This window comes from Oryza glaberrima, chromosome 4 (assembly GCF_000147395.1).
Source record: "Oryza glaberrima chromosome 4, OglaRS2, whole genome shotgun sequence".
NCBI lineage: Eukaryota > Viridiplantae > Streptophyta > Magnoliopsida > Poales > Poaceae > Oryza > Oryza glaberrima.
This window is the reverse complement of record NC_068329.1, coordinates 13,291,804-13,305,475: the sequence shown is the minus strand read 5'-3', so window position 1 is coordinate 13,305,475 and position 13,672 is coordinate 13,291,804. Positions and strand designations below refer to the sequence as shown.

General features: G+C 36.6%; 1 protein-coding gene across 1 annotated transcript; it reads left to right on the top strand.

Annotated features, from left to right (window-relative positions):
• Positions 1-654: 654 nt before the first annotated feature.
• LOC127770073 (alpha-copaene synthase-like) lies at positions 655-12,087 on the top strand. The gene is made up of 7 exons (XM_052295741.1): positions 655-983; positions 3,115-3,373; positions 3,916-4,294; positions 5,566-5,784; positions 8,415-8,550; positions 10,875-11,123; positions 11,650-12,087. The coding sequence occupies exons 1-7, from the start codon at positions 720-722 to the stop codon at positions 11,941-11,943; spliced, it is 1,800 nt and encodes a 599-aa protein (XP_052151701.1). The 5' UTR covers positions 655-719; the 3' UTR covers positions 11,944-12,087.
• Positions 12,088-13,672: the final 1,585 nt, after the last annotated feature.

Below are 13,672 nucleotides of genomic sequence, written 5' to 3'. Positions count from 1 at the left end.
CAAGACCAAAACGACCATAATACCGTTACTTGCTGAGATGATCAATGTTTTTTTATTCCTTGCTAGCAGGTTGTAATGCAATTGTCACATATTTGTAGCTTACTACCTCCAAAATGTTTACTATTCGGTATAAGTGTTGTATTTGGTGCTTACTACACCCTCATCCCAAAATAAGTTCATGTTTCACACATCTCACACCAATACAAAACAAAAAGACCACAATACAATTGTTTTCTCAAATGACAATGAAATTCTTGCTAAAAGAATTAATGTTTTTTTATTCCCTACTAGCAGGTTGTAGTCCTATTGCTTGATATGTGTTGCTTAGTACCTCCGTAATGTTTACTATTTGGTATAAGGGATATATTTATTGCTTATTACACCCCGCTTGCAAAATAAGTTTATTTCTCACACATCCCACACATAGCAACCACTATTTATTTAATTTATTCACCTATTTTTTCTTCTCAACCAATCACAAACTTTATCCAATTATTTTTGCTTACTTCTTTAATATCCATGCCCACCTAATATTTGAACGGAGAAAGTATCTATTTTGTGACAAAGACAGTATCCTTTTCAAGAGTTCATTCTGGAAGCCCTATGCCTTATCCTATATAAAGCAGCTAGCTAGCTAGCTAAAGCAACCATCAGACTACCACACTACAATAGTATCAGTGAACTGCTAGCTATTGCCCTCCCAAGGGAAATATACTAGTATGTCTACTTCCATCCCTCTCCCTTTCTTCTTCTCTCATGGTGTTGTGCATGCTAGGATAGGCCATCCTCCAATCTGGCCGCCGGGTGGGCTCCTTTCTGCTGGTGCCCAGGCAAAAGTCTCCTTCCGACGACAAAGCAATGCGCATCGACATGCTGCACAAGTTGTGTCCTCAAAATCAATCACTCCTGCGAAGGAGGTGTCTAGCTTTGAGCCCTCTGTGTGGGGGGACTTCTTTATCAACTATGACACAAAGCCACTACAGGTATACATTTTTTTTTCATTTTCATATTGTGTACATTTTGCTCTACAGCAAAACTGTACAACTGTTCTGTAGAAGAATATCATCTGGTTTTCTAGTCAACATAAACATATAACCTGATCTAACAAGCATATCAAAAGATTGATGACAGGCCTGAAACAAATTTCGCGACCATGTTATCACGTACAAAACCCTTAGGAATTAATATATCTGTTCTTGTTTACTTGTCACCTTAACCACCTTTTGAAGTTTGGAAATATTTATCGATCACTACACGGTTACGAAGGTGATAATTCTCATTTTGCATATGTTACCCATATGCATGTAGAAGAGATTACATATCCCACCAACATATGGGTATTTTGGTTGTTTCATTAAAAAAAGTTGATTACATGGGTATGTGTGCATGGTCAATAGTGAGCAATAAACAAAAATGGTGGGACTAATACCGGCACATGTTTAACGTGAAACACGCTCCGGCTGCCTAGGCCACGCAGGCAACTTGTTTACGAAGATCCGAATTTTCCTAGATAGGCATCAAAACCACATACAAAAAACTGGTTTTCACTGGCTGACACATTAAGATGCTCGAGTGCATAAGATTTTTGCTCAAAAAACAAAAAAAAAATCCAAAATAATAAAATTCTAGAAACCCTATCTTGATATCCAATACAAGCATCGTCGCAATCAATATGAGATGACATAATTAAGGAATAAGGACGGGATGATGCGACATAAAGAGTGACTAGAGGTCGGGCAGATTGATGGGCGTATTTATTTTGGCTTCGCCTTTTCACACGTGGTCCTATTATGAGGCCAACTAGGATTGTTTTTATAGACAATTTTGGGTATTTTCTATGAAAAATACGATTTTATCGACCGGGTCTTTAAGACGGGCACCTAAAAGAATAATCCTATTTTTAGACGCGCCTCCTAGGAAGCTTGCCTATGAAAATTGACTCTCACAGTAGAGCCTTGATCGGAGAGCCTACGCTTTTTCATAGGTAGGTCTTTACTTAGGCCGCCTATTAAAATATAGGGGTTGTTCACGAAAATAGTTCTTTGTAGCATGGGCGATTACTCCCTCCAATGTTTCTCATTTGGTATATTGACGTGTAGATTCCCAAAACAACTTCAACTAAGTCTTGACTTCTATAGTAAGAGTGGCATATTTTAGCTATAAAATCAACGGCAATATTCACATGACAAATTATATAATTAATACTTCTATATCTAATTATGTACTTTGAAAAAGTGAAAAAAATACAAATATACATATTTTTTCAATAATTTACGTTTATATACCTGCATGAGATTTGCAAAAATATACCCGCTCCGAGGAACGGAAACGTGGGACCGCGATGGTCCCGCAGTTCTAAAACACGGGACCGATGTCCCACGGAACGGTCGCGCGGGACCGCGATGGTCCCAAAACACGGGAGCGAACTGGCCAGCGATTTATTTACTGAGTCGGCACTGTTTGACAATGTTTTGGGTACTGTTTGCCACTTTACATCACTGTTTAGACCTGTTTATGGCTAGTTCCGCACATTGAACCTGCGGTACCGCCTTACAAAACTGTGTCAAACAGGGCTACACAGTGTCCATCGTGCTAAACAACGTTAAAAATCACTAGCTGCCTCGCTCCCGCATTTTGAACCTGCGGGACCGTCGAGGTCCCGTGCAACCGTTTTGCAGGATCGTCAGTCACGCGTTTTGGAGCGGTCACGCGTTTTAGAGCTGCGGGACCATCACAGGCCCGCGTTTCCGTCCCGATATTTTTGCAAATCGTCTGATGTAGATATATAAATGTAAGTTATTAAGAAAATAAGTATATTAGCAAATTTTTTTCTTTAAAAAGTTTGCAAGTACTCATTGTAGAACGGCACATATTTGGAACTTAAAAGGATAAAGGGGCGACATAGTTCATATTTTCCTAGCGGATCAATGGAGTTTTATCATATTTTTTTTATTACATTTGATTTAATGCTGATTTTGGCAAGAAAAAAATTGGTCAAATCCACAACACACCAACAAGTTATCTAAAAGGAATATTTTATTTCACCTAACTATTTGTTCCTGTATTTCTTTCATTTGATTCTAACAAATCAAATTTTTGCATGCAAATAAACAGAGATCGGAGGATTGGATGATGGAAAAGGCTGATAAACTAAAACAGGACGTCCGTATACTGTTTGAGACGCACAATGATACAGCCAAGAAAATGCACTTAGTAGATGCAGTTCAACGTCTTGGAATAGATCACCTTTTCCAAGATGAGATAAACAATGCAATAAGTGACATCAAAGAAAGTGAATTCACTAGCTCTAGCCTCCACGAGGTTGCTCTCCACTTTCGCTTACTTAGGGAGCATGGCATTTGGGTATCTCCAGGTACTAATAAATATTATAGGAGATAACTTGCAGAGTAATTTTCACAAAATTGCAACTTGGTCAGAAATATCTCACTGCAACCTTTACTATGTATTTTACAAACTACAATAATGCCAAACAAGTTTATTACAAAATACACCCTTCATTTCAATAAATTTGGTCAATCTTAAAGAAGTTTGACTAGGAAAAAAGTCAAACGACTTATAATATGAAACGGAGGGAGTAACAATTTATCCACTGTGTGCATGACAGATAGGCCCAATTTTCAATAGTGCGAGTATTTCTTATATTGGTGATGACTGGCATATACAATTTTTTGTATTTTTCTTTGGATCACAAATTTTAAGTCATTGCATTGTAGGTATTCATTCATTTTCGTAATTATTTTTTGTGTCAAACAATTTTTCAATATAAGTCCAAATTAGAGTATATATATACATAAAAATTAGTCAAGAATATCTGATGTATTAAAAAATTGTATGAAAAAGGAATCTAGTCTCATTTGGAAGGAAAAATCTACATTTAATTTAGCTGCCTTGCAGATGTATTCGAAAAATTCAAAGGAGAGGATGGGAGGTTCATCAATACAATAGCTGATGAACCAAGGGCATTATTAAGTTTGTACAATGCAGCTCACCTCCTTGTCCATGATGAGCCAGAACTTGAAGAAGCTATGTCTTTTGCAAGGCACTACCTCGAATCAATGAGGGACGGAAGTAGGCTCAAGGCCCCTCTAGATAATCAAATCAACCGTGCCCTACACTTACCATTACCGAGAACCTACAAGAGAGTTGAAATGTTGCATTACATGCTGGAGTATGGACAGGAGGAAGAGTGTATTGTTGTTCTTTTAGATCTTGCAAAGCTGGAATTTAACCTTCTGCAGCATGTCCACTTGAAGGAGCTCAAAGCTTTTTCTCAGTAAGAGTCTTTCTTTGCTTTGTCTTTGTACATGTCTTGTGGATGTAGATACCAGGTTTATTCATTTCCTTTATCTAAAAAAAGAGTATTTATTTGATATTTATATATATAATAAGTAAATATATACCATGAAAGTAATTGATTGTGCCCTTTAGGACAGAAACAAACCACTGTAATAATCTCAAATCTGTGTATGTGCACGATACAACTACCAAAATATGTTTTTCGATCTTCGCTCTACAGTTAGTAAAGATAATTTAGAGAATATTTAGTTATTAGTGAATGGGCCGTGCGTTACAGTGGAGAATTTAGAAGTATTTGTTTTCTAGGAAAGCTTGATAAAAACCTATTGGAAATTATTTACTCGTCATACCTAAAAGGACTATAATTTGAGCTATGTAGAAGTTGATGTGTAATTTCAACTCATGAATAGTTATGACAAGTTTGAGAGGGATTCGATGGCTTTTACTTTCTAGGTGAGATGTTGCTCAATACATCTTGAGCTCTAAAACAATTATACTAAGTGGTTAATTCTGAATACACATGACATGTGGGTAGCTATGATCAAAGTAAAGGAGGAATCCAAAGGCTGTTGTATTTCAGATGAACTTAGTCAATACATGTCGATATTTTAGCTCTGACTATATAGGATAGACAGATATAGATAAGTGCAAAATTGTGGAGAGACGTTGTGTTCCTTCGATGTACTGAATGGTAAATACATAAAATGTGTACCTCGTTTTAGACAAATTGACGCTTTGTTTGTGCAACCAATTTAATGTTAATTAATCACAAAATACATGTACAACTTTATGTTTTGTCCAGAAGTAGTCAATATATGTCATGTTAATGAGGTAGTTAGTGTATCCGAGTTTAGGTATCGCTTTATCTGTAGTTTCAAGTATTGAACAATAGAAAATTAAGGTTTATACTACTATATAATTTGTCCACTCTCAGATAAAAAAGAAGGACAGCTAGCCTGCAAGGAATATCCGAATATTTTATCAATCTTTGTCTCAGCATTTGCAGCAGCAATACACTAGAGGCTTTTATGCGGCTTTAAACATCCAATACACTAGTGACATATACTGAAATAACTAGTAATATGGCTCTTCATGTTGTTAGTGTTTTCGGTATGCCTGATATGCTATGTACATATTATTACTATTATAAATCAATTAATACTCATTGCTTCTAATGATCTAATATATATATATCTTAAATATACTTCAAAACAAGCACCTAAATCAATCGATCATTTTAATTTTCAGGTGGTGGAAAGATCTTTATGGATATGTCGAGCTAAGTCATGTTAGAGATCGTGGAGTGGAGTCATATCTTTGGTCCTATGCGCTGTTCTATGAAGAAAACTTAACACTCACACGGATGATCCTTGCCAAGATAATTGGATTCACTATCCTTATGGATGACACGTATGATGATCATGCCACCATCGAGGAATGCAGGAAGCTGAATGAAGCCATACAAAGGTACGATTAATTAATAGGTCAAAAACAACATAAATTAATATCCTTCATCTCAAGCCACCAATTGTAAGAGAAATCAAGAAAACCGCATGACAAATTATATTTAAAAGTTCTAAAGTTTCACAGAATATTATAATATGTTAAAGATCAGGCTTTTCAAAATTGAAAGGTACAGATGATCAAATCAGAAGCCCAAAAAACAATAATAAATCAAAATTTAACTATTCTACCCCTATACCTGTAAATCTGAATCAATTAAAACTTCTAAACGCTATGCATGACCGTGTGATATAACCTCATATACTTAAAGTAATTTCTATGGAAAAATATACAGAGATAGATAGAAAGAGGGAGAGAGAGAGAGAGAGAGAGAGAACGTGCTATTGCCTAACACGTAGCATGTTGTTTAACTAAGCAATGTGTCACACGCGTGCCCATCGATCCTCTGCACCTCTCCCAACCCCTCATCAGCTACCCTCTGCCCCTCCCATGCAGATTCAATATTTTGTGTATTTTTGGAAGACCCTACCTATACTTTTACTTCTGGATGGGATGGGGAGGGGATAGATTGGGATGGTTGTCTCTGACGCGTTGTCTAGATGGCCAAAAGCTGGCAGTCTTTTTATTTCAATAATAGGCACATGCACATTTTTCATCGTAACCACTACAAACCATTTCCGTGTCCCTATGAAGATGACTAATGCCGCCCAGGGTCATATAACAAAAGAAAACTATTTCTACAGATAGCTCCTTATGAAAAATTGCATGTGAAAATAGGTCTATTAACACAAATGGGTCGCGTAATTTGAAAGGTGGGGTCATTTTTATATACAGATCTCATAAGAAAAAATCAATAAAATCGATTTTTAAGGGCAGTTCTATTAGGAAACCACTTGTAACTCTTTCCTATGATGTCGCCTAATGACAAATGTTATGTGACAATTGTAGTTCTTGTTGAGATGTTGTAGTTAATGTTTTTCTATTTTAGGTAGTTAATGGGATCAAAAGTTCATTATAAGAAGCTTTAAGGTCTACATTAGAATATTTTGTTACATATGTTGACGGGTACAATTTCTATAAAACAATATAGCGCTCGACAAGGTTTGTAACTTTCTAGTCAAAGTTATTTCATTTAAGAACATTTAGGTGCCGAAATATTCGTTACAAGATTCGGAATCTACTTTTTAAAATAGGATGATTTTACAAACAGATCTTTATGAAGTCTAAAGTTTTAAAATTCATAGAAAATACACCTTAAGTCCAATTGAGTTAATCCAAAGTTCTATGAGATCCTTACAATATTTCCTCAAATATGGCCTAGTCAATTTTTTTTTGATATTTCCTTTATTATGAACGTTCACAAATGTCAAGTTGCATAACACATCAAAACATACAGTGGGAACTTGACATAAGTGAACAATGATATTACCAAAATATGGACCTTACAAATTTAATGAAAAAATTGTTGGGATCATATATAACTTTAGTTCACCTCAATCGCACTTCAAATGAACACTACATAAATCTTTAAGGTTTTAATATGTGTTACAAGTTTAAGAGAGTTTAAATTAGAAGACCAACGTCTATTTCATAGTAATTAACAAAGTGCTTCATATGTAAGATGGTAATAAGTAAGATACACGTGAAGGGAGAGATCCCGGACTTGAATCCTACATACTAGATGCATATTTTGTGTGAAAAAATTACGGACTTGTGACAATTAAAATATGAAATACTTTTTGCGCCTACAATAATTAAAGACTTGAAAGTCGAACTTAAAATACAAAAAAATAGATTTGTTAACATGCAGTTGTGCAATCCACTAGCACAAAACTGTTGATTTCTATAGGCCCTATGTAACATTTGGTTGGCTAAACACTTCCAAAAATGGGGGTACCAATTATATTGTAACCGCCTATAAAAGTAGTTTTTCCGAGCATTCAACATTCCACCTCCTCTAATTCTAGAGCAGCAAAACATGCGAGTTTTTCCAACTACTATGCAATGACCAAGCAGAGTACCGCTCATGCATACACATATATTCTACTGTCATTCTATCAAGAAACAGCTAAGGCCAACTTTTAGTTAATTAAAACAGAGATGTGCAACTGGAGGTAGAGCTAGCTACAACCACCAAAGGTAGCTGGCATCAGTATTCTTGTTACCGAGCTGTTGCTGCCAGCATGATATGAACCAACAATTTCCATGAACCCGAGCTACTTAGAGCAAATAAAAAAGAAATTGTTTATTTTACCTTTTGATGTTTAATGCACCTAAACAATTAATCTGAGTAAAGCACAACTGAAAAACCATGTTGATCCTCTAACTAAATAAATTTGTTGTACAGTTACCATCGAATTTATCGATCACTATACATCTCAATTAATTATGGTCACGCGTTTCACACAATGTTAACAAGTCTTTCATTCGAGAAATATTAAACATCATCAAACCACTTTATTAGTCACTGGTACATGGCGTGTCCATTTGAGCATAATTTACAAAGTATTTCATTCATTTATTTGTGGTTTCAACGCGATACATCCTTGTCAAACTATCTTTTTCGGCAAGATTTATTTACACTTGCCTAATTAAGTAATTTCATAAAAATTCCAAATTTGCCTATTGGACAGATGGGATGAAAGTGCTATCTCATCACTACCAGAGTACATGAAAAAGTTCTACCGTGCACTGCTGAATTACTTTAGGGAGACTGAAGCTCAAGTAGAGGCCAGTGACAAATACCGTGTGGCGTGCATGAAAAAGGAGGTATATCAGTTATATATGTAATGCATCTTTTCACTTTTATTTCCTGTATTTGTTTAAATCTTCATATTATGCATTGATCGTTAATGGATTCTTCTTACTGTATGTTATCGATATATACCAAGAATAGATCGTGTGCACCAATGAAATTTGTCATCTATTGGAATAAACTTTCCACATTTATTATATATTCAATATAAGAGCATCACGAACAGTTCCCAAAATTCTATCCCTGAAATCTTTTGTTTAAATCACTAATGAGAAAATTTTGGGATAGAATCTAGGGCTAACTTTTCACCACCAAGCCTAAAATTTTGAAACCATATTGAACATCTATTACTGATAGAAAATTGTAATAATCCAGGTACCAATACTTATAGCTGTATGCTCAACATGAATTTGTTAAACCATGCCTAAACGATAACACACGTGCTTTTTCATCCTCACTTTATGTAAAATGTTTAGTAAGTGTTGCTAGAACTTGGACAACTAGATACGTAAACTTGTATAACCCTCCCAAAATTAGCATGGTAGGACTAAACTTCTCATTTCATACTGTACACACGTAGACTTCTATGCACTACCAGACTTGTGCCAACCCTACGGATCAAAAATTGTCAGAAAAATAGGGTTTATCCATAGAAATTGTACTTTTGAGGGAACCGACAAGAATTGCCGATAGAAAAATCACAACGGAGAATTATATTTTTCCTGTGGGTTTCCCTATGTGTTTAACACAGAAAAATTCCATTGGCATCGGGTTTTGTCGCCTAAATTGTGATGTGCTGCCGTCAGGAAAAAAGATCATGTGGCACCATAAAATAAAATGGCTCCAAGACAACCTCCCGCTCCTCCCCCCCCCCCCCCCCCAACAATTCAATCCACATATCCATATGGATTATTGAACATAACTTTTTCAACAAAATATGCAAATGAACTCCTTGTTTTTTACTGATACATAAGTGATAAAGCTACAGATAGGCATGCACAACAATTCAGCATCAAATTTTAAGCAAACTTCAATCCTGTAAGTTATATAACCAATACACGTACATGCCAATTCACATCAACAAGAATCTTTTATTCACCACTATAAGTTACAAGTTATGGTACTACATGTCCTCCGGCAGCAATATTCCAAGCTAGATGAGACAATGAATGCAGATATCTTATCCCTTTTCGTTGCATTTTTATCTCTATCTATTTTCTCCTCTTTACTTGCCTTGAGAATACTACAGATTATGGTAAAAATATATCAAGGTATAGGAGACACACAATTTTGTAAGCTGATCAATAAGATCCTGCTATATGCTTAAAAAGTTGTGGTTCATGAGGATACTACAAACAGCATAATATTGAATACATGTAAGTAACTGTCAGTCTAACAATTCCAAGGATATCAATAACTGATTAATCATATGGCTGCTATTATCATGCTTTAATGTTCTATACTATTTATGAAATTCATATATTATTTAGCCCAATAGCTTAAATGGAATTATCTGCCATATCAATCTAGCTAGCAGGAAGCACAATTAACCCATATCTTATACTTAATCTAATCGTATTCCAGCAGGCTTTGCACAAAATATATATCCTTCACTGACACACGAACTACATATCCTTAACAAGATGGACAGGGACTGAAGATACACGCAAAATAATGAACTAGCTAGAGACTTTAAGTGTATACATCGATCTAAATATGTTGTTTTTTAATCATAACAATATTAGAAGAAACCAAGGGAAGGCCATGGCTTTTTTCTACAATAGGAAACTATGAAGTCACAACCTCTCAGCATTCAAGCACCTTACTTAATACAGTAGACAAAAAGCATTCGAAAGAAAATTACAGACAAGGATCCCATCTTAGCATTTCACAATAGACTGGCTTTGGCTACAAGCAAACTGGTTAGTTTAAAGTAAAATAGATGCATCAACCTGACATTAGCGTGGATACATTGAAACAACGCTCACCTCCAAAGATGGCTAGCTGGCTAGCTCGATCGGGTAGCCGGTGGGTGGTGACTGCCGAGGATGAGGGGAAGGGGGTGGCCGGCACATGCTCTCCTTACAGGTGGTCGACCTCGAAAGCAAACGGCAGCGCACAAGGATAGTCAAGTGGAGGAGGGGGGAGACACCGTCCACTCACCCGTAAATAACTCAACGAAGTTAAACTTTAACTATGTATAACTTGCCCAAAATGATAATTATTGGAACCGGGTGTAGTATGTCTTTCTTTGATGAGTATGGTAGTAGTGCGGTAAAATAATTATAATAATGTAGCTAACTAGTTTTTTTGGCTAATTTGATTTGCATGGGTGCAGTTCCAAAATCTATCCACATATTACCTGCAAGAATTTGAATGGTTGCATCAAAATTACAAGCCAGGATTCAAGGAGCGGGTTGCTTTGTCAACCCTATCCATTAGTGTGGCAGTACTATGTGTGACTGCTACAGTTGGCCGGGGTGATGCAGTAACGAAGGAATCATTTGAATTGGCAACAGGACGCACAAGTGCCGTTATAGCTTGTGCAAAGATTATGCGTTTCATGAACGACATTGCTGCATTCAAGGTATAGACTTCAATTGTACTGTTTGGAAAAAAAATTTAAGAGCATTAATTCCATGTACTTCCCCGATTAATTGTGTTTAGATATGTAAGGCTGTGTTCGGAACTAGAGATCCCAACTTATACTCTCTTATTTTCCATGCTCATGTTTCGTGAATTGTTGAGTGGTGCTTTTTTTAAAAAAAACCTATATAAAAGTTGCTTTAAAAATTATTTTTTTCAAGTTTTTAATAGCTAATCGTTAATTAATTGTGTGTTAATAAGTCCCTTGTTTTACATACACTTGGAGAAGTTCCCAACCTAGTTTATGTAACACAACCTAACTATGCACGCAGGAATTGGATGCTGAATGCGGTTCAGCTACTTTATCACTTTACATTACTAAATTCTTAGTGGAGAGTTGAAATGTTATTTGTATATAACTAGCTAATTCCTGCAGCATATAATATTGAAACAAAATTTGAGAAGAAAAGCTAAATATATATTGTAAATTAGAGGAAGTAACATACATTTTTTTCACACTCATGCAGTCTGGAAGAAAGAACAAAGGAGATGCCACAAACACTGTAGAGTGCTATATGAATGAGAACAAGGTTACAAGCGAAGTTGCCTTAGACAAGATCGAATCAATGATTGAAAGTGAATGGAGAACCCTGAATCAGGTCCGTTGTGATCATCACCAGCAGTTCCCTGTGGTGCAACGACTTTTAAACTTGGCCGTATCAGTGCCATTCTTTTACGATAAGAAGAAAGATGCATATACATTTTCCAGGTATATTCAGGAGATTGTTGGGGATCTGTTTGTGAATCCTGTCCCCCTCTAGAACTGAGCTATCAACAATGCAGCAATCTATGTGCCGACATAATGCTTATGTAATTCTATCTCCGTCCTAAAATAAGTTCAGTTTTGTATATAAATCTGGACATGGTCTATATCGTTATCATTAAAAATAGAGTAAATTGCACAATGGACTAGATTTTTTCACCATAGTTTTACATTAGACTAGGACTTGGCCATCCTTTTTCACTTAGCAGCACAAAAATTTGCATATGTTTGCATATTGGACTAGTGTGGACAACATTGCGCCCAAGCCACAAATTGACAGTACAAATATATGCAACATGATTAGTTCAAACATCCAACAAATCTAATCAACACCAATTCCTCTGCTATAATTAGTAACCACAAAATCAACGCAGTTCTGACTCAAATTGCCCGAGTCTAACTTGTAAACCTATGCCCTGATCAGAGGGGTGGACCTAGGAGGTGTGCCGGGTATGCACCGGCATACCCAGAAATTCTAAGAAAATCTTAACATGTAACATGTAATAACTTGTCTAAATGATGGATAAGTGCATAAATCAAAAGCCTAAGAGACCTAAATGGCTAGTCTCCAGTTCTCAGCAAGCCACCACTCAACGCGCGTGTGCGCCGTGCGTCGATATGGGATCTCGCCTTCATGTGTTTCTATTGGCCTTGCGGCCGGCACAACGCATGTAACGCGGGCAATGCGGCAAGTGCGACAGTGGTTTGCGATGTGTGCGTCTATTGCTGCCCAGAGAGCCGAGAGGCTAATTAAGCGCCTGAGCCTCAGCAGCTTGCCTGCCCCCTGTCCAGAATAAAGGCACGCCGCTGCCTAAGGCCATTGGGTCGTTGGCAGCCAGGACAAGCAACTGGAGCTTGGAGTTTGTCACAAGGCTAGGGTGCTGTTTAGATTCCAACTTTTTTTCTTTCTCTAACTTTTGTCACATCGAACTTATCTACACATAAACTTCTAATTTTTTCGTCATATCGTTTCAATTTCTTCAAACTTGCAATTTTATCGTGGAACTAAACACAGCCTAGATAAGGTCATCAAGTAGTTTTTCATCTCTCTACTACCGTTCTATCTTCAGATTAAAACCTTAATGAAATACTCAATTTGTATACTAAGGTTTGCGTGGGCACACCCAAGATAAAAAAATCTTAGGTCCGCCACTGTCCCTGATACGATACGAAAGTACATGGTTAAGATATCTAGACTAATGACTAATATTCGATTCACTCTCAAAAATAAATAAAGGGAGAACGGATAAAAAAGAGGCGTAAAGAGATGGATCGATCTGCTCTAGCTGTGGCTTCCACCCCCGCTAGCTTTTGCTCTGCCCATCCCTGCTCCTGCTTGCTATTTTCTACTGCTGCTGCTTTGTGCTCTGCTGCCTGCTGGCTGGTCTACTCTTCGTTTGTTGCTGCCGTGGTTACTGATGCAAGCTGGGAATTAAAAAATATTAAAATAACAGATGTGCCGAGCAAGCTGGGCCAGAGAGGAAAGAAGAAGAAAAAAAGAGAACAGTGGAAATGTTGTAGCCAAGGGGGAATTTCCACTAGTTGTCGCAATAAAAACCAACAACTTTTGAAAATGTCAATTTTTAGGTTTGGCCTTAGATATTTTTGTCAATGGAGATATAACCTCTAAATTCTTAATATTGTTTTCTTAGGTGTCCTAGTGTGAACGGATGACGTGAAATATCTATGTTGCCCCCCTAAATCATATTCTCTCTGAATCTTCTCAA